This window comes from Centropristis striata, chromosome 10 (genome assembly GCF_030273125.1).
Source record: "Centropristis striata isolate RG_2023a ecotype Rhode Island chromosome 10, C.striata_1.0, whole genome shotgun sequence".
Taxonomy (NCBI): Eukaryota; Metazoa; Chordata; class Actinopteri; order Perciformes; family Serranidae; genus Centropristis; species Centropristis striata.
Genome location: NC_081526.1, coordinates 33,681,182 through 33,701,292, shown reverse-complemented (window position 1 = coordinate 33,701,292; position 20,111 = coordinate 33,681,182). Strand labels below are relative to the sequence as shown.

At 35.2% G+C, this 20,111-nt stretch overlaps 3 protein-coding genes across 6 annotated transcripts in view; 2 read left to right on the top strand and 1 right to left on the bottom strand.

Moving 5' to 3' along the window:
• lrrfip1a (leucine rich repeat (in FLII) interacting protein 1a) overlaps positions 1 to 5,384 on the top strand; it is a 62,308-nt gene extending 56,924 nt beyond the window's left edge. Inside the window, exons 24-28 of the mRNA XM_059342762.1 lie at positions 127 to 176; positions 1,904 to 2,024; positions 2,404 to 2,483; positions 2,561 to 2,665; positions 3,614 to 5,384. Of these exons, the coding sequence (XP_059198745.1) occupies positions 127 to 176; positions 1,904 to 2,024; positions 2,404 to 2,483; positions 2,561 to 2,665; positions 3,614 to 3,721 (464 nt within the window). The 3' untranslated portion in view covers positions 3,722 to 5,384. The remainder of the gene's footprint in view (positions 1 to 126; positions 177 to 1,903; positions 2,025 to 2,403; positions 2,484 to 2,560; positions 2,666 to 3,613) is intronic.
• Positions 5,385 to 5,891: 507 nt separating this feature from the next.
• Positions 5,892 to 13,689, bottom strand: tyw5 (tRNA-yW synthesizing protein 5). 4 transcript variants are annotated; one of them, XM_059343507.1, is made up of 9 exons: positions 13,666 to 13,689; positions 13,159 to 13,269; positions 10,715 to 10,869; positions 10,565 to 10,634; positions 10,441 to 10,485; positions 9,470 to 9,619; positions 9,152 to 9,239; positions 8,379 to 8,495; positions 5,893 to 7,460 (listed from the first exon to the last, which is right to left on the bottom strand). In XM_059343507.1, the coding sequence occupies exons 2-9, from the start codon at positions 13,237 to 13,239 to the stop codon at positions 7,141 to 7,143; spliced, it is 1,026 nt and encodes a 341-aa protein (XP_059199490.1). In that variant the 5' UTR covers positions 13,240 to 13,269; positions 13,666 to 13,689; the 3' UTR covers positions 5,893 to 7,140. The 4 variants fall into 4 exon arrangements, with proteins under 4 accessions (XP_059199493.1, XP_059199490.1, XP_059199492.1 ...); XM_059343510.1 differs by lacking the exon at positions 13,666 to 13,689 and having other exon boundaries at positions 5,892 to 7,460; positions 10,715 to 10,864; XM_059343509.1 differs by lacking the exon at positions 13,666 to 13,689 and having other exon boundaries at positions 5,897 to 7,460; positions 9,470 to 9,607; positions 10,565 to 10,663; positions 10,777 to 10,869; positions 13,159 to 13,416.
• A 9-nt stretch (positions 13,690 to 13,698) lies between these two features.
• maip1 (matrix AAA peptidase interacting protein 1) lies at positions 13,699 to 18,181 on the top strand. The gene is made up of 5 exons (XM_059343511.1): positions 13,699 to 14,043; positions 14,532 to 14,603; positions 15,449 to 15,584; positions 17,751 to 17,901; positions 18,006 to 18,181. The coding sequence occupies exons 1-5, from the start codon at positions 13,720 to 13,722 to the stop codon at positions 18,082 to 18,084; spliced, it is 762 nt and encodes a 253-aa protein (XP_059199494.1). The 5' UTR covers positions 13,699 to 13,719; the 3' UTR covers positions 18,085 to 18,181.
• The last annotated feature ends 1,930 nt before the right edge of the window (positions 18,182 to 20,111 follow it).

Below are 20,111 nucleotides of genomic sequence, written 5' to 3'. Positions count from 1 at the left end.
GTAATAATTATTATTGTTGTTGTTGTCTGAAATGGTCTTTTATTGTGGCTTAGTGGTGCATGGCATTCTATTTGAATGAATGAATATATGACCAAATGTTTTCTTAAACGTGTGCTCCATTTTTAGAGATCCGCCTGAGGAAACTGGTGGATGAACGTGAAAAAATGATAGAGCAGGTGGGTCAAAGATTTATGATCCGAGACAAGCTGTTGATAATCTCTACTTCTCATTAACATATAGTCTCAGTGAACATTTATAATATAAATTAAGGGCAATATACAGTCATGGACAAAATTATTTTCTTCAAAATGTGTTCATTTTAATGTCTGGTACAACTAAAGGTGCATTTGTTTGGACAAATGTAATGATATCAACAATAACAGCTGATTAGAATTCAATCATGGCAAATGTCTATATATCAGCTCTTAAATTAAACTCTTATCAGCTATTTTGTTGTCATCAATATATTTGTCCAAACAAATGTACCTTTATTTGTACCGGGCATTAAAATGAACAAGAAATTGAAGAAAACAAGGGTGGTCTAATATGTTTTTCCATAACTGTAGCAGGTACAAAGAAACCTCACATATACTCATTTTAACAGAGAGACTACAGTGTGTTATAAGGCCATACCATTTCCTCTATTTTTTTTTTAAATGTTTTATCATTATTAGTAACATTGAGGTACATACAGTGTGGTATAATACATTTTTCTCAATAGATGTTTAGTCTTAAAGCTGCAAGTGTCTTTTAAAAGAGAGGTGGTAGTATTCTACATTTTATTATTGTCAACTAATCTTAAGAAAACACTTAAACAAACAATACATTCATCCTACCCTGCACTTTGTGTTATCAAAGCCTGATACGTGTCCATCACCATGAACACACACACTGTATTTATTCTGATTTCAACCCACACACACCGACCTGCTGCTGTAAATAGTCACTACAGCACCATGTGTATTAATCCACAACTAAAAAGATTACCCAACAATTCCACTGTTTCCTCCTATTTTATTAACCTTTGTTAAAAACCACAGCATCCAGCTGTTTTGGGATAATACTGAGGCTTTTTTTTAGACATTTACTTTTCAGGAGCCAATGGATTTGGGGAAGGGAAGTTAGAAGGTATTAAGAGATATTGTTCTTTATGGAAATTTTTGGCAACAAAAAGCCAGAGTTATGCTTTTAAATGTAAACACGTTATGATGTATGTGCTGGTTTTGTATCTGTGTCACACAGAATGTGTATAAATCCACTGCTGAAAATAGTCCCCAACAAATACACTATTTCCACCTGTTAGAGTTTATAGGAAATAACTGACCCTTTTAACCCATTAAGGCCTAAAGCGCCTGGAAAAAAATGCCTGGAAAACCTCTGGGCGATTTTCAAATGACCCCCTAAAACCTGAAGTTTTTCTGGAAATTCAACACCTACTAAATAATAGATTTTTCAGCCTCTGTAGCAGATAAAAATGAAATTCAAAAAGTATTTGAGAGCTTATACCCGTGGCTTTCATACGAAGTTGAGTTTATTTGTCCAAACCTTCAATAAAGTTTTTTAAAAAATCAACAAACTCAGCAAATGTTACATTTGACTGAATAAAAAAATCCTATGCATAATACTAATACATGCCCATTAGCAAGATGCAAACATGATATGACCATTGGAAGAAATAGACATAGTTCTCATTAGCCTACTGTAATAAAAAAAAAAAATAATAATAATAATAATAATAAATAATATATTTCTATATTTACAAAAATCAAATGTTTATCATTTGGAACATTACGTTTCTTGTCTGTGTACTGTACTCACTTGACTATAACTAAAAATCTATGCATTTATTTAGCTGGAGCTGAGTCTCGTTCAACAGCTGATGATAATGTTGTGGTGTTTCCAGGTAAAGAAACTGAAGTCCCAGCTGGATCAGAAGACTCAGAGGAACGGCACTGACAACAATTCAAGCCCAGATGGTGAAATAGTTGAAAACGGCAACGATCCAAACCTAATAGAACTGCAAAGTAAGTTAACATAGACATGAAAACAGTTTGTTGTTGTGTTTTCTCTCACTAAGAGGGCGTTCAGTCCCAGCTAGGCAAGAATCCTTGGCTTTCTTTTTTACTTTTTTTACCCTTTTATTTGTCTTTTTTTTATCTCTAACTCTGTTTTGGATTGAGCTTTTATTACTATTTTATTCTATTTTATTTTATTGTTTTACTGTTTTTAGTATTTTATTGTTTTTATTTATACCTATTTGTGTATGATCTATTCTATTTTAATAACTGTACAGCACTTTGGTCAACTGAGGTTGTTTTTAAATGTGCTCTATAAATAAACTTTGACTACACTTGACTTGACTTGACTAATAATAAATATTTGCTCTTTCTGAAATCTTTCCAGGAGATTCAAGCAGGCAAATAAGTGACTATAAGTTCAAACTTGTGAAGGCAGAGCAAGAAGTCACTGCTTTGGAACAAAATGTAAGCTGAGAAGAACACTCAATTTACCTAAAAATGTGAATATTCTCACCTAAAAAGTCTCGTTTGCTTGTTTCCAGGTGACCAGACTCGAGGGTCAGGTGACACGCTACAAGTCTGCATCAGAGAACTCTGAGAAAGTGGAAGATGAGCTGAAGGCAGAGAAACGGAAGCTACAGAGAGAGGTAGGGGCTTGTTTTCTTAAGGCCAGTCCAGACCAAAGATTTGTGAAAACGAAGCTGTTTTAGAAAGTTGCAGTTGCAGCATCTCAGCTGACGGTGTCGCCTGCAACTCAGTTACAAACTGTCAGCTTGTTTTGGATGGAGGAAAGAGAAGATCACCTCATCAGTTTGCTTTAGGACCAGTTGTAATTATCTAATAGTATTCTATAGTGTATGTTTCTGTGGGCTGTAGCTCACCTGTACGGATTATGATCAGCTGTTCCCCTCAGTCAAATACTGTCTCCATAGTGTTCTCTCTGCTGATTCGAGGTGGCCCTAACTTTTCTAAATGACAGAACTGCTCCAGGAATAGACAGAGAAATTCACCAAAGAGGTGAACTCTCAACTCTCTTGTCTCATGTCTCAGAGTCGGAAGCCTTCTGTTTATTCTGTTGAAGCACCCATTGACAGCTTCAAACTCCTAACCCTTTAATTTTTTTTTATGTTATTCCCCGAACGCTCATATTGCTCACAAACAACCTACTCGTCCCAGACAAACAACCCTCTAGGGCAAAAAAAAAAGAAGCAAATATGGAACTACCAACAAATGCAGTTCCTCCAATGGCCACTTGAGGCTTGCTGCAAAAATGAGTCAATCCCCATAGACCCTCATGTTAAAATGCCCAACTTTACTGCATAAATAAACACGTTTACAGCCTCAGCTCTATGCCCAGTTTTGGATTAGGCGGGAGGTAGGAGGAGTTAGGCACTTGGAAATTAATTTTGGCTCTTCAGAAACCTCTGGGTGATGACCTCCAGGCTTTAACCACCTCTTATGACCCTCGTCTCATCACAAATATTTGCTCTGAACTGGACTTTTAAACTAAACTTCTTACATTATAAGCTCTCCCATTCAACAGGCTGTGTTTTAATTGCAATATTTTCTCTCTCTCCCTTCTTTTGACTCAATAGTTGCGATCAGCATTGGACAAGGTCGACGAACTTGAGTCAAACAACAGCCACCTGTCTAAGAGACTGGAGAAGATGAAGTCTAGTCGTGGCATGGCTCAGACTCCATAGAAACGCACCAACTCAACCCTCTCTGTTCAAAACTGACTCATCTCTTGGAAAATCCTGCATTTCTGGTTTCTCTTCCCTCCGCCTGATAGCAACCTTAAGAAAAATAACCCCAAAAAAAATCCAGAGTCTTAGTTAAAATATTCACAGAATAGAGAAAACACCAACAAGCATTGTGCCATTTTTTTTGTCTGTTTTGTTTCTGATGAGACTTCTTCGTAGCGTTGTACACACACCCAGAGAAAAAAAACCAAGAAGCGAGGGAGCAGATGTTTGTGCACCTCTTGACTTTGGTTGAAACTCCGCACCGCTCTGATAAAGGGGGACCGGAGAGTCCCAGGACAGACCTGCTCAGTGTGGCAGGAGACTAAATGCTGCACTGCCCTCTCTCTGCTGCCTCTCTTCAGGATTTAAGATTATTACTTGTCTTGCACACGTATGGAGGACAGGAGAAACTGAAGAAAACGTGGATCCCAGTGAACAGAACTGCCCCAGACTGCGGAGAAGACGCGTGCTTTGTGTGTGTTGTGAATGAAAGAGTAAAAATGTATTTTCCTTTGCAAAGCCAAACTATTTTTAAAGGTGTAAATGTTTGGGTGTGTTTGTCACGGAGCTGTTTGCAGACAGAAGGAGCAGTATAATCCTCACAGTAGAAAAAGCTTTCAGTATGTAGCCTGCTGCAGGTGATTGGATGTGGAACTGCTCCATCACAGCACGTCACCGCTCCGCCCGCCTGCTGACATCCAATCACATCTCTGCGCTTCTCTCTGCTTCGTATAGTCCGTCACTGGTTGGCTCGTGCACACCAAGGTTATTATAGTTAACGAAAACTAACGAAATAACGAAAACTAGAATTGAAAAAACATTTTCGTTAACTGAAATAAAAATAAAAACTAGAGTTTTTAAAAAACGATAACTAACTGAAACTGCATTGCGTGGTTACAAAACTAACTAAAACTAACTAAAATAATAGTGGAAATGTCCTTAGTTTTCGTTTTTGTCAACTTTTTTCATTCATAATTCAGTGTTTCTATTTGAACATGCAACACATGGTAAATATGTTTACTGAGATTTGGATGTCTACACTCCAACCAAAATTAAAAAAAAAAGTTAATAACCTTATTGGGGCTGAGATGGATAAACCAAAGGAAATAAAGGCAAAATTTATTATGACCACTTTGAATCTCGCACCCAACGTATAGCCCATTACAAAAAAACTAAAACTAACACTAAAACTAATAAAAACTAAACTAAAACTAAGCATTTTCAAAAAAATAAAAACTAAACTAAAACTAGAAAACTCACTCTTAAAACTAACTGAATTTGAAAACAAAAATTCACAACGAAATTAAAACTAAAACTAATGAAAAATCCAAAACTATTATAACCTTGGTGCACACACACACACACACACACACACACACACACACACACACACACACACACAGACAGACAGACACACACACAGAGTTCTCTGCTGAGACTTACTGAAGAAATGTGACAACAGGGACTCAAAGCGGTTTTAGCAGGAGATAGCGAACACACACTGGGGAGACACTGCTTCACTGTTTACAAAGCTTTCAAATGTTTGTAAGGAACATAAAGAACTGTAATCTTTGTGCAATAAAGGTTCAAACCATATTGGTATCTGCACATGTGCATTTTAGTCCTGGACTTCTACATCTTTTTAACTTCACTTTTCTATATAATCTGCTTTATTCTCTAAATATTAGGCTGTTAACCATCAAAGCCACATCTGAGGCTGACCTGCACGCTTCATTCTTCACCTTTGAGCTCTGGAGAAATAAATCAACCTTGAGATTGTGTCTCAATCTGAGGTCTTTTCTGTATACAGTCAGTCAGTGTTAGTAAAGTACGGCAGTATATGCTGAGAAATATCTGCTCAGTTAGTTTTAATGAGGGCCTCATCATGTTTTAACAACATAATTAACGCATTAATATGATGGGAAACTTGTTATTATAACAAGAATGTACTTAATTACATGTAATCATTTTTAATGTATGCACAAGACAAGTTTAATCAGAATGAAATAATTTGTTTTCTGATGATCATTTTTAATGCTATCAAAGATATCTTGTTATAACATGAAAATGATGTCATTAAAACAAAAGAGCAGATCTGTTTCTGCCTCGCTGGCTGCAATATGTAGTTCTGCAATTATACATGAAAAATAAAATCACCCTAACTCCAAGAGACACAGGACAACCTCCCAGTAAATAACAACAAATGCATTATTTAATCTTCAGCGAGTTATTTGGGGATCAGAATCTTTAAGGAGAATTTAGTTCCTTAAGATTATACAATTGAGCTCTTTTAGCGCACAGAATAATATAAATAGCAGCTATAGATGCTAGTTTGAAAGCTTCTTCTGTGATCCTAAGAAAGTCCTATTGGGTAAAATAATTATTGAACTTAATAATTATAATCAAATTACCATATTCATATTTAGCAATCTTTAAAGGAATTTAAAATGTTTTCATAGAAGAGGTTGGCACATCACTCATACATGTACAACATTAAATGGACAACATGTGTATTCCAAAAAGTAGTTATTCTAAATAATAAGGGTATAAGTGTGTGATGAAAAGTGTGTGTGTCTGTGAGAGGACTAAATAGACTCCAAGAATTGGAAGAGATTTCAGTGTTCTGAAAAATTAGATTATTTAGATTGCGCCTCAACCTAATGAAGGTAAAATGTAAAAAATTTCAGGTAAAAAAAAAAAAGGACAAATGGCAGCAACATGGTCTGCACCAAAATCAAACAATAGATGAGAAATTATATCTTATATCTTAAGGAATTATATATTTCTAAAAGTGTAGAAATGCCTTTTTCAGACACCTGTTATGAAAGAAACTCAACAGATCGACTCTTAAAATATAAAGGAGTTTATCATCTTTGCTAAAGCATCAAATATGCTTTGGTGTTTTCATTTTTATGCAATGCACAAGACAAAATACTTTGCAGATTTTTAGGAAAAGACCTTTCTCAGCAGGAAACCCCCATTTATTGTCATTTTTTAAAAACATTAACCCATTGAAGCCTGGAAAGCGGATATGTCGTTTTGTAGTATTTGTATAAGCTCTCAAGTACTTTTTGAATTTCATTTCTATCTGCTACAGAGGCTGAAAAATCTATTATTTAGTAGAAGCGTTGAGACTTCTGTTGAATTTCCAGAAAAACTTCAGGTTTTAGGGGCTTATTTTAAAATCGCCCAGAGGTTTTACAGGCAGTTTTAGGCGTCAATGGGTTAAGTTAAACTCTCTTGTGGAAATTAGCCACAAAAAAAAGAATGTTTTAATCTTCAAGGTTCTTCCAATCTTCCACATTCTCTGTTATAATGACATTGAAAGCACGACCCGGACAGCAACACACGTTTCATCTGTTTCTTTGACTGCACATTCATCCAGGTTTGGTGCATGTTGAGGTTCTGCTGGCTGGTGTTTTGCTGTCCTGTGTGTTTGTTCTGGACACACGGTCACAGAACGTCCTCTGCTGGATGCGCTGTATCATACGGCGCCCATAGAAGTCCTTATAATCAGCAGGGAGCTCATCCAGAGTGTGCAGAGCTCTCTCCAGGGCCTGCAGGGCTCGAGTCGCAGCCACGGGGTCTTTGTTCCCGTATGGGTCCTTCCTGTCGTAGCTGTCAGCAGCTAGATGGCGCCAGAACACGTTTACACCCACACCGAACTGCAGCGCCAGAGTGTTGTGGAACCACAGGGCTGAAGAAAACACACACAATTATGTAAAGTCCTTTATGTTAAGACAAACTGTTTTACTTAACCCTTTAACAACCTTGAGGGAGATTTTTGGTTGTGTTTATGCATATGGCATACATTTATGCGAGAATGTGAGTTTTATTTTTATTATTATTTGGAAGTTTAACTCCTACAGTCAAGGTCAAAATGATTAGCCCCCCTAGAATGATGGAACATTTTCCTCAAATACTTCCCAATATTTGCAGCATTTTTTTTTCAAAACTTTATTTATTGAGTTTTTTCCCCAAAAGTAATACACGATGAACACAACAACGAACATACAGTCATAAAACCCCATCCCTCCCTCTCATAACCAACAGTAATCTCGGAGGAAAACAAATACTTGAGTTAATAAAAAATAAAATAAAATAAATGTATTAATTCATAAATAATAATAATAAATACATTAAATTAAATCATATTAATGAATAAATTAAATACTTAAAAAAAAAATGGAGAGGAAATAAATAAATAACAATAAAACAATAATACACAATTATAATAAAATAATTAAATTAATTAATTAATTAAATAACAACAATAATCATAATAAAATAAAATAAAATGGACAGTTTAAGGCAGAGTTATAAAACGTGGTCACCATCCTATTTCTCTCTCCCAATTAATATTTGCAGCATTGATAAAACTTGATATTATCAAACATTCATCAGTGCTTTTAATAGCTTTTGGTTCGTTTTGGAATATAAAATAATATTTTAGGCTTGCTTTATATCAACTATAGTGAAAAATGGGGTGGTCAAAAATATTAATATTAATATTATCCCCTGAGTTTGGTTTGAGAGTCACATGACAACAAATGTCATGACAGTAAATTGAATATATGTTGCAGGTTCATTACTTCATGTGGAGTGTTTGTCTCACCAGGGATAAACAGCAGATCTCCAGGCTCCAGCACACACTCATATCGCTTCGCTTTCACAAACTGAGGAAACCGGTTCAGGTCTGGGGAGTCGATGTCCAGGACCTCTGATTTATCCCCTGATGGGTTCAAATCAAATTGAAAATGAACCATAACATCATCAGTTTGTCTTAAGCATTCAAACAAACAGACATACACTACTGGTCAAAAGTTTTAGAACACACCAACTTTTCCAGAATTTAATTGAAAATTATGCAGTTTAATGTCTCAGTGTACTCTGAAATTAATGCACATTTGCAACATTTAAAATTCTTTATTGAGCATGATAGTGTTTTGAAAGTAAAAAAAGATTCAAAATCACATTTTATGTTGGACTAAAGGACTAAAAAGACACAAAATGACAAAAAAAAGACACCAAAAGACACAAAATGACTAAAAAAAAGACACAAAATGACAAAAAAAGACACAAAATGACTTACAAAGACATGAAAAGAATTAAAAAATGGACAAAATAGCCCAAGACTCCATAGAGTTAAGTTGTTAACCCATTTCTTGTTCCCTGAAAAAGGCCTACTTGTATAATTCTGAAATGTACATTATTTTTCAGTTTTGGTTAAGCTTACCTTTTTTTATTTACCTCTGGCAGTTCACCACTTACCTTTGTACCCTTTCAAGCTGTTCATTGGACTTGAACTGCTTGAATTTCAATAAAAAACTGGAAAAATTGGGGTGTTCTAAAACTTTTGACCGGTAGTGTATTTCCACAGTCACTTGCCTGACAGGTAGAGGTGCAATGCATCCTGGGGGCTGTAGAGAACAACTCTCTTTGTCCCTGTCACCTGAGCCAGCAGGTTGTCCATCACCTGGAGGAAGGAAGGAAGGAAGGAAGGAAGGAAGGAAGAGGGAGAGCTTCCTGAGGCCAGTATCTTAGAAATTCAACTTCATTTTCTGTCAGATGTCAATTAAAACATTAAATTATCAGTTCAGAAATAAATATATGCACTCATAAACCACCTACACCTGTGCTAATGAGGACAAAATGCATGCAAAACCTATAAAACTTAAGCAGAGACACTATAAACAGGATGCTCACATCGTAGTGTGTCCACAGCTGCAGACCACAGGAGCTGATTCTGAACACGCTGGAGAAAAACTGATCAGTTTCAAAGAACTGTGGGATGTGAAAATCCTCTGCCAAGTCTGCGAACTGTTTGCTCAGATCAGCAGGTTCCTGTGAGAGAGACTTTATATCACTGAAGGTCTGCAGAATCATACTAAAGACATTTTTGCAATACAAAAATCCCATCAAAACTCATTTTTTAGTGGCAACAGAATTTTAATCTTTGACATATCAAAAACTGTGATAAAAACCAATGCCCCAGCCAAGAATTATTTATCATATGAAAAATATCTATATCTTTTTTTTTGTTTTAGCATGAAAAACATCAATGACATTGTGTAATCAAACTGGCATTTAAAGGGTTAAAATACCCAAAATGTTTAAACATTTTGTAGTTTTGAGCAGGGCAGAAGTTCTTTAAGAGGTTTACGCAGAAAAAAAGTAGAAAAAAATATTAATCTGTAAAGTTGACTTGAATAAAATCGCGGGCCAACATTGACCAAATAAACCTTTTAATATATACCAAACTTGTTTTGCTTTAACATTAAATATGGAACCAGCAACGCTTATAAACATACAATATATAACTAAATAGTGCAGACATGCAAAATCAAATTTCAAATAAAAAACACATCAATGTCATTAATTTATTAAATAAAAATTAAATAAAAATCGTATGCCTCTTTTCTATTTGCATCCTTCTGATTTAAATATCAAAATAAACTTTTTCAACAGGTAAATACATTTAAAAATAAAATAACAATAAAATCAAGTATTAGCGGTAAATGCGCCGTATAATACCGGCGGGTCAGCTTTTATAGTACAATAATAATATAATAATTTGGTATTGCCTTGCGGGCCAAATAAAATTACACTGCGGGCCAAATTTGGCCCGCGGGCCAGAGTTTGACACCCCTGTTCTAAAAGTGAATGATAATTAATACCTTTCGTACGTCCTCTCCCAGTGATCGAAGGTAATAGCTCTCATCCTAACAAAAACAAGGAATGTGTCATTAAGAGATAAACTGTAAAAACAAAAAACTGTATCCTTATTTTATTGAAGCTTACCTCACACAGGAAAAAATCTGTGTGTTTTTTCTCAGATGCCCTTTTCACAAATTCCTTGAAGGGCAGAGTCCTGTGGATAAAGAGGTGTAGCTGAGAACTCTGCAGAGATTACACACATTTGTGTTTGTGTGAGAGAGGGAGAGAGCTCACTTGTACGCAAAGTTTTTGTGAAGGAAGTCCATCTGCGACACCGTGGAAACATGAATCTTCACCTCCTTGTCTCCTCCTCTCTGTCCCAGATATTCTACTGTCCACTTCTGCAGACACGGCCCGAGACACACGCCTCTCAGCACGGCTGGTCTGCGCTGGAAAACAGTTTAATTATATAACAGAGAAGCAATTATAAACATAAACCAGTTGTATTATGTCTTCTGTGACTGTGGAGGAGCTTTGTTCAGTTTCAGAAAATACTGTTATGTGGACATCTACCAGGCTGGAGTGCTACAAACTCAGTTGATATGACGAATTTGGAAAAATAATGAAGCAGACAACAACTCAAACATCTCTGTCTGTGCACTTGCATATGTTTTTTTTTATATTTTATTGTTACCTTTAATCTAAGTCCTTTGCTATAAGTTTAAAGGTCCATTCTGACCTCCTGAGTGTGTAACAGTCAGCTTCAAGCCAGAGACTCCTTGGAAAGTAAGAACTTGCTACATTGGGATTTGTCAGAAAAGACACAAAATTACCCAAAAAAGAATCAAATTGACCACAAAATGATCAAAAAAAAGACACAAAATGACCAAAAAATTTCATAAAATTAAACAAAAAGGGACTCAAATTGACCACAAAATGACAAAAAATGACCACAAAAAGACACAAAATGACCAAAAAAGACACAAATTGACCACAAAATGATCAGAAAAACCCACAAAATGACGAAAAAAAGACACAAAAATTACCAAAAAAGACACAAAAAAAGACACAAAGTTACCAAAAAGACACAAAATGACAAAAAAAAAAAAACACAAAATGACCCAAAAAAGACATTAAATGACCACAAAGACTGAAACACTTTAACACAGTGGAGACAGAGCTGACTTCCAAAATGATTTGGCGACCCCCAGAAATCATCTCGCGACCCCAATTGGGGTCAGGACCCCAAGGTTGAGAATAGCTGGTCTAATGAACACACACTACTGATATTATTATAGGAATTATATGAGTTATTTAACTTTATAAACATGCAACAAACAAACTGTTGGTCGGAATGATAAACTTTTTACAAAATAATAGGTTTATATCTCAAAGCAATCACTTATTATCTCAAAAATAATGAGGTCTCTAAAAGAAATCACTTTACTTACAAATTAAGTAATCACTTTACTTACAATTAATAAATGAATTAATTTGAGTTTCTCAAATAATGACTCAGTATCTCAAAATCATTTCTTTATATTTCAAAATGATTACTCAAAAATAATAAGGTTTTTCTAGAAATAATGACCCCAAATAATGAGTAACTTGCTCAAATGATATTAACTATTTATTAGTTTAAGTTTTTATTTATTTATTTTATGTTCTTGATTATTTTGAGATACTACGTCTTTATTCCAAGATAAGCAAATCATTAATTTGGGAAAATCTCTCATTGTCTTATTGCATCAAGTCATTATCTTAAAGTGCGAAGTCATTATTTCTCATAATAATTTCTCACAGGATATTTTTATAATCAGATTGTGATAAATATTCTCTATATATTGTTGGATAATTATTTTTGATGCATTTATGTAAGCAGCATTTTACTGTCACCAAGGTAACCGCTCATGTTAACTAGCCTACTTAATATACTTTTATGTGGTTTCATTTAGAAAAATGTTTTATCACGTTTTTTTTTATTGAATCTTGATAAAAAGTAACTAAAGCTGGCAGCTAAATGTAGTGAATATTTGCCTCTAAAATGCAGTTAACCCTATAAAGCCTGAACCATGAAATAATTGCCAGAAAATTCAATTTTTTTTAAAACCGAGTGCTTATTAACTTGCTGACGAATTTTAAAAAATAAATAAATTGCATATATGAATTCTAATTTGTATCATATTTGATACATCAGGTCTTTTTGTGCAATTTGTTGCTCACAGTTTGTTTTTCTTGAACTAACAAAAACATCAAACAACAACATTTTTAACTTTTCCTTTTTCCTCAAACATGCAAAATACATATTTTTTCCATATAACACAACATCATACATCTGCTGATATGAAGTTTTTTAATGCAGCAATGACTGATCCACTCGTGGAACCTGCATATCATTTTTGCTACATCTGGTATTTTTGTGCAATGTGTTGCTCAGTTTGTTTATCTTCAACACATGGATACATCAGGTTTTTGATTATGTAGAGGTCTCAAAAATTACTGTATCAAATATGATACACTTGGCTTTATAGGGTTAAGTAGAAGTATAAACTTACATAAATGGAAATATGTAAGTTAAGAAGACTTGCCTAAAAATTGTAGTTAAGTACTCAAGTAGAGCGATAAAGTGAGAATGCTGCTGGAACAGTCAAAGCAGCAGCAGTGTAATACTGGTGGCTACAGTTGTCACATTTTCCTGCAGTCAATAAAACCAACACTAGTCGCCAGGATGATCTTACCTCCGGATAAATCTCTCGCAGAAACACGTCTTTATTCACTTCTGTAAATATCGGCACGGCTTCTTTTTCCTGGAGCTCCATTTCACATGATTTACTTCACAAATCCACCAACTGGTGAAGGTAAACAGCAACAAATTTAAAGGGCGTCACATTGTAAATGTTCCCCTAGAAACAACAGCGACTAAGTGAAAGTCGACAGTTAACATAAACATAAAACATATTAATTTAATAAATGTGTTTGTATAGTAAATAAATGATGATATACTTCACAAATCCACCAACTGGTGAAGGTAAACAGCAACAAATTTAAAGGGCGTCACATTGTAAATGTTCCCCTAGAAACAACAGCGACTAAGTGAAAGTCGACAGTTAACATAAACAAAAAACATATTAATTTAATAAATGTGTTTGTATAGTAAATACACGCACTTCGAAAAATACATCATATTCTCAGTGTTTTGTTGACTGGTTGCCGATTTTTATTAATATTACTAATTTGTTCGTCACCGGAACGGAAGAAATAAGTAGAGGGACAAGGAGGAAGCTTCCGGGGAAAGAAAGATGTCGCTGCCCGTGTTCAGAGGTTGTCACAGGTTTCCATCATTGTTTAACTCTACTCGCTTGTTTCTAAAAGACGGTATCGTATTGAACCGGTCCGGTAAGACGCGGCTACCGTCCGCCTCACCGGCCCCGGTGGTGGCAGCAGCGGGCCGGCCGTACAGCTCGGAGCGCGACGGGCAGAACCCGCAGCAGCAGCCGCAGGTGTTGGCGTTAAACATTCCGAACCCTCTGCTCTGGTTCCGGAACCAAGTTCACTACTTTCTGATCAGGACTTTCTTCGATGTAGAGTTCACCGTCGAAGAGTTCAAGGAGGGAGCGAAGCAGGTCCGTATCAAACTGTTTTTAAGCCAGCTGCAGCTTAAACATCGTCACACTGATAAAATAATAAGTCATTTTTTGTCAAAATTGTTTTGTCTTTTTGCCATATTCATCTCCTCATGACGCCGGCCACCTATGGTTAAAATCACCTACATCCTCAGTTGATCAGAACATGTGATTTTACCCCTTTAAGATAATGGCCTATCTCAAGTATGTGACTTAAGCAGATTTATTATGCCTAAATCAAAATAAAATGTGACTTAGGCCATTTTTTGAACATGTCTTTGTGACTTAAGCAAGATATTGTAACACTTTATTTTGAAGGTGTCTACATAAGAGTGACATGAGTGTGTCATAAACATGACATGGGATGTGTCATGAACATTATTGACACTTTGAAGTAACATTATTGCGCATGATACTTGTCATGTCAGGTTTCTGACAGACTCTAATTATTTACCTTGTTGTTGTTGTTGTTGTTTTTACTCTTCCAGGCCTTCTGTCATGTGTCCAGACTGTTGTCACAGTGTCAGTTTGAAGGGTTGGAAGGGCTTGTAGCTAAGGACGTGAGTAACACAAAAGATAACTTACTGAAACTATTGTGTTATTACAAAACTAGCTAAAATTAATGTCCTTCGTTTTCATCAATGTCAGCTTTTTCCATACAGGAACACATTGTTTATTATGTTTATTGAGACTGGGATGTTACACGACTAGATTCGATAAGATTAGACTTTGATAAAATTAGACTTAATTTAGCTGTCACAGCAGTTCAAGATACAGACACATAGATATGGAAAACAGAATAAAGAATATAAACAATAAGACATATTTGGCATTTATGATGAATATATTATTTTTTGTGTTTGTTTTCCTGAAAGCACTTTTACTGCATTTTTTCAGATATTGCACATTGGAGAAAAAAATATTTTAAACTGTTAAATATGTAATGACTAAAGTCTATCACCTTCAGAAAGTTCAGCACTTTACTCTAACCAAAATTCATAACACCAGGAGCTGCAAGAGTTAACAACCTTATTGGGGCTGAGATGGATAATAAAAGGAAATAAAAGCAACATTTATTGTGATTTTTTTGAATATCACATTAACCGAATACCCCATTACAAAAAAAAAAAACTCTAAAAACTATTTAAAACTAACTGACTTTGAAAACAAAAATTCAAAACAAAATTAAAACTAATGAAAATTCCCAAACTAGTATAACCTTGATGGGAACCCAGCGGGTCCAAACTTCTATTATCCATTCATTCACCAGTCACTTTATTAGGTACACCTGTGCAACCCTCATCATAGCAGCATCTCAACTCATTTAGATATGTAGACGAGCTGCTGAAGTTCAAACAGCAGCAGAATGTCTCTGATGATGAAGCTCATTTTCATGTCTTTGCAGTTGGTCGGGAAACTGGAGGAAAAGATCAGCTTGCTGTCATCGGACCACAAGAAAGCTCTGTCTGCAGATCCTACTCAGATCGTGTTAATGACGCCTATTAGCGTGCTAGTCTACCACAGTGACGACGTTCAGCAAGGTGATATCTGTGTGCTCCTTCCTCAAATAAGAGAAAATTCTCAGTCTATTCATCTCACTTCAGTCTTTTTATTTTTCCACAATGAGAGTCAAAACCACAGACTGACCAACAAAGTATTCAGTCTTCTGGTTTCATATGATGCCAATCTCCAGTAAATTCCTAAAAGGGAGCCCGATACAGCCTCCGGAAAAAAACGGCAAATATAATATCAATATAATAATAATAATAATAATAATAATAATAATAATAATAATAATAATAATGCATCAGTTTTATATAGCGCTTTTCAAAATACACAAAGACGCTTTACAAAAAAACACAAAGTGAAAAAGAATACAAATGGACAATACATACAGTACATACATACATACATACAAACGCATACAAATATTCAAAAACAACAATACAGTGGATAGGAAAGAGAAGACAGAGGGTGGAAAATGATTTATCAGGTGTTGTAAGTGATGTTGAAGAGGTGGGTTTTGAGTTAATATTCATACAATATAATATTCATTCATTCATTCCTTATCCTTGATGCACAACATGGGTCTAAAGTGACCCGACAGAGTTTATTTTTGTTCTATATCTTTGCAATAAATAATTTGCATCATTCAGTATTCCAAGTTTTCCTCAATTAGTTTGTTTATGATTCACATCAAGATTTAACATAAAAACATGATACATTTAAATTGATTCGACATTTTTTTAAATTAAACCTCATAACAACCCATGTTGTGCATCAAAGGGTTAACCGCTTATCCACACTGGGGTCGCAGGGGGCTGGAGCTGATCCCAGCTGACATTGGGTGAGAGACAACCTGGACAAGACATAGAGACAGACAATCACTCTCTCATTCACTCCTACGACTACTGCTCTAAATACTCAGTAGAGTAACAAATGTGTTTTAATCCACAGCTGAAAATAGTCCTTAACAAATACACCATTCCCTTCTGTTTTATTTACCTTTTGTTATAAATTGACAAAATGACCATGCCCAGCTGTTTTGGAAAATTGCTGAGGCTTATTTTTTTATTTATTTTTTTACAACTCCAGTAGAAACCAGTGGATTGGCGCTGAGAGCCAGAGACAGTAGGAGAAGTTGGAAAGTATTAAAAGACAAACAATTGTTGACTTTGGTCTTTTTGTGGAATTTGTTTATAACAAAAGTACAGATGTCCATCTAGATGTAAACACATGCAGGAAGCTTTATTTATTTTTTGTTCTTATACAAATAAATGAGAGGAACATCAGAAAATCCTGCAGGGGGATTCATCAAGTCTGTTCAGACCCATGAGAGTATGTGGATGAATTGCATTTTATCTTAATCTGGTTGCCGGGAAGTTTGCAACTAGCAAAGGAAACGCCCCAATAAACACACAGGTCACCAAACTTAATTACATTATTGTTTCACAATACTGAGCAATTATTTATCTTTTAGGTAAGTCAGTGTTATTTATAGTCAAATATCACAAACAGTGGTGGAAAAAGTATTCAGATCCTTTACTTCAGTAAAAGTACTAATACCACACTGAGAAAATACTCCACTACAAGTAAAAGTCCTGCATTCAAAACATACTGATGTAAAAGTACAAAAGTATCAGCATCAAAATGTACTTAAAGTATCAAAAGTAAAAGTACTCGTTATGCATAATGGACTCACTCAGATTGTTTTATATATCCTAAAAGAGTATATGAACACAAGTTTATCGACGTGTGTACATACATGTGTACATACACTACAGGCCAAAAGTTTGGACACACCTTCTCATTCAATGTGTTTCCTTTATTTTCATGACTATTCACATTGTAGATTCATCAAAACTATTAATGAACACATGTGGAATTATGTACTTAACAAAAAAGTGTGAAATAACTGAAAACATGTCTTATATTCTAGTAAGCAAAGGGTGGTTACTTTGAGGAATCTAAAATACAAGACATGTTTTCAGTTATTTCACACTTTTTTGTTAAGTACATAATTCCATATGTGTTCATTCATAGTTTTGATGCCTTCAGTGAGAATCTACAATGTAAATAGTCATGAAAATAAAGAAAACGCATTGAAAGAGAAGGTGTGTGTCCAAACTTTTGGCCTGTACTGTACATGTGTACAGAATAGACCAAGTGATTGTACGTGTTATTCAGTGTCATGACTGTTTTTTCAGAGAGAAAATTTGCCAGTATTCTGATGCGTTTCTGGTATGTGACGAGTGCACAGCTTCCCAACGACTTCAAGGAGGGAAACCATGGCATCAGGTTGAGCGGCGGTGACGAGAGAAAAAGGGAAACAAAGAGAATCCTAACTGCAAACTATGAGTTAGTATAGCTTTCCTCTACTGTGAGCGTAATGTCTGTCACATATCATCTTTGTGGGACTTTGAGTATTTGTTGTAATCGTTTCTTTTTCGGCTTTCTGACAGATTCCAAAGGGAGTTTACCAAGGGAGTGACTCCAGACTGGATCATTACAAGGATAGAGCACTTCAACATTTTGGAATAAGTTTTTTCATCTGAGGCATGTTGTGCCACTGGAAACCAGTCACAGACATGCAGTTCCACTCGGACAAGAAAAGACACCAGCCAAGCCATGCCATGTATTCTCATATTCTCACACAGAACTGTCTGCAGTATAGTACTATTTCTCTCCAAAAAAAACCCCCAAAAAAACAGTGATCAGAGCTTGACTACAGTAGCATTGTGAGGTCTTCTTTTTGTACATTCTGAATGTGGCTAGATTAATCATTTGGAGCCTTATTTAAACTATTATGTAACATCATATGAAGGGGGCTAGCTGCACATGCAAATTCTTGGAAACTCTTTTCATTTGGTATTTTGAAAAGACTGAAAATGGTACTACTGTCTTTCCAAGTAGAGAACTGTTGTTTCTCTGTGCAGGAGTGTGTGGAACAAAGATGTGACACTGTGCTATTAAATGAGCCAGATTAGTTTCCAAACAAACAAACAAAAGTGATTGTTTTCTGTTTTTCATTGACATTGCCTGTTGCAGTCACCTGCAGTGAACTACTTGCTTTATATTGTATGTACCACATGTGTTTTTAATGAGTGAGCAGTTTGATGCAGCTGCAGCAGACCCTTGATTATTTTATTAAAGATCTAAGAAAGGAAGAATGTGTCATTTCCTGTTGAATAGTTGAATAGTTTCTATGCTCAACTTGTTTTATGTTGGGGTTTTCTCTATTTTTTATATTTACCCAGACATGATTCAAGAGAATAAATTGTCTACCAATGGTGGAATTTAACTAAGTACATTTACTCATGTACTATACTTCAGCACAATTTTGAGGTACTTTACTTGAGTATCTCCATTTTATGTAACTTTATACTTCTATTCTACTACATTTAGAGGCAATATTGTACATTATACTCCACTACATTTAGCTGACAGCTTAAGTAATTTTTCAGTTTGAGATTTAACATGAAATACAGGATTAATTTAAAGTGATTACAAACATTTATAAATTAAACCACAAAACAGTATATTATTAAAAAATAGCCATACCAGACAACATTACAATGCTGCTTACAGAAATGCATCGATAATTTATTTAGAATAAACAAAGCAATCTGAGTGGGTTCATTCTGCATAATGAGTACTTTTACTTTTGATACTTTAAGTACATTTTGATGCTGATACTTTTGTACTTTTGCTTCAGTAAGTTTTTAATGCAGGACTTTTACTTGTAGTGGAGTAATTTCACAGTGTGATATTAGTATTTTTACTTAAGTAAGGGATCTGAATACTTATTCCAACACTGTTGTCTACAAAATTAGTTATTTTGTTTTGATTTTTAAACGTTTAAAGGATTGAAAATAAATTGTAGCCTCTTTATTAATCGAAAAAAGTAAACAAAAAAAAAGTACTAAAAATATAGAAAACACGAATAAAGATGATGTTTTGATAATTTATAAATGCAATATACAATCCTAAAGAAAAGTATAAATGCAACAAGGCCGGCTCCAGCTGGAGCAAGAGGGGGCCGAGCCCCCTTAAATAAATGTCTTGCCCCCTCAAATCAAAATTTTAGAAGTTGAGAAAGCACATTTTAATATATTCACAAAAGTAATATGCATTACAATTTGACAAAATTATCTGCATCAGCGGAAAAATACACAGAAAAAGGGATACAGGGTTGTTGGTTGAAATCTGGATGAAGGATGTTTTATTTAATTTTATTAATTTATTTGTGCACATGATGCCCCCTTCACATTTCTGACTGCCTCCTCATATATGCTGCCTAGAACCGGCCCTGAAATGCAATGAAATTAAAAATAGGCACGACAAAAACAAATCAAGCAGCTAAACTTAGTGATTCCTGATGCTTATTTGTGTCACTGGCTTGCTGCTCTCCTATTGGCCCATTTTCTCAAGCGCTCTCCTCCCATTGGTCGAAACAACCTGCCAATCACAGCCGTTTGTATAGTATGTGGTTCCTGTTGTGAGGTTCAGCCGGTGAGTGTGACAGCCAGTGTGGTGTCTTACAGCGCGAGGAGTTTAACACAATGAGT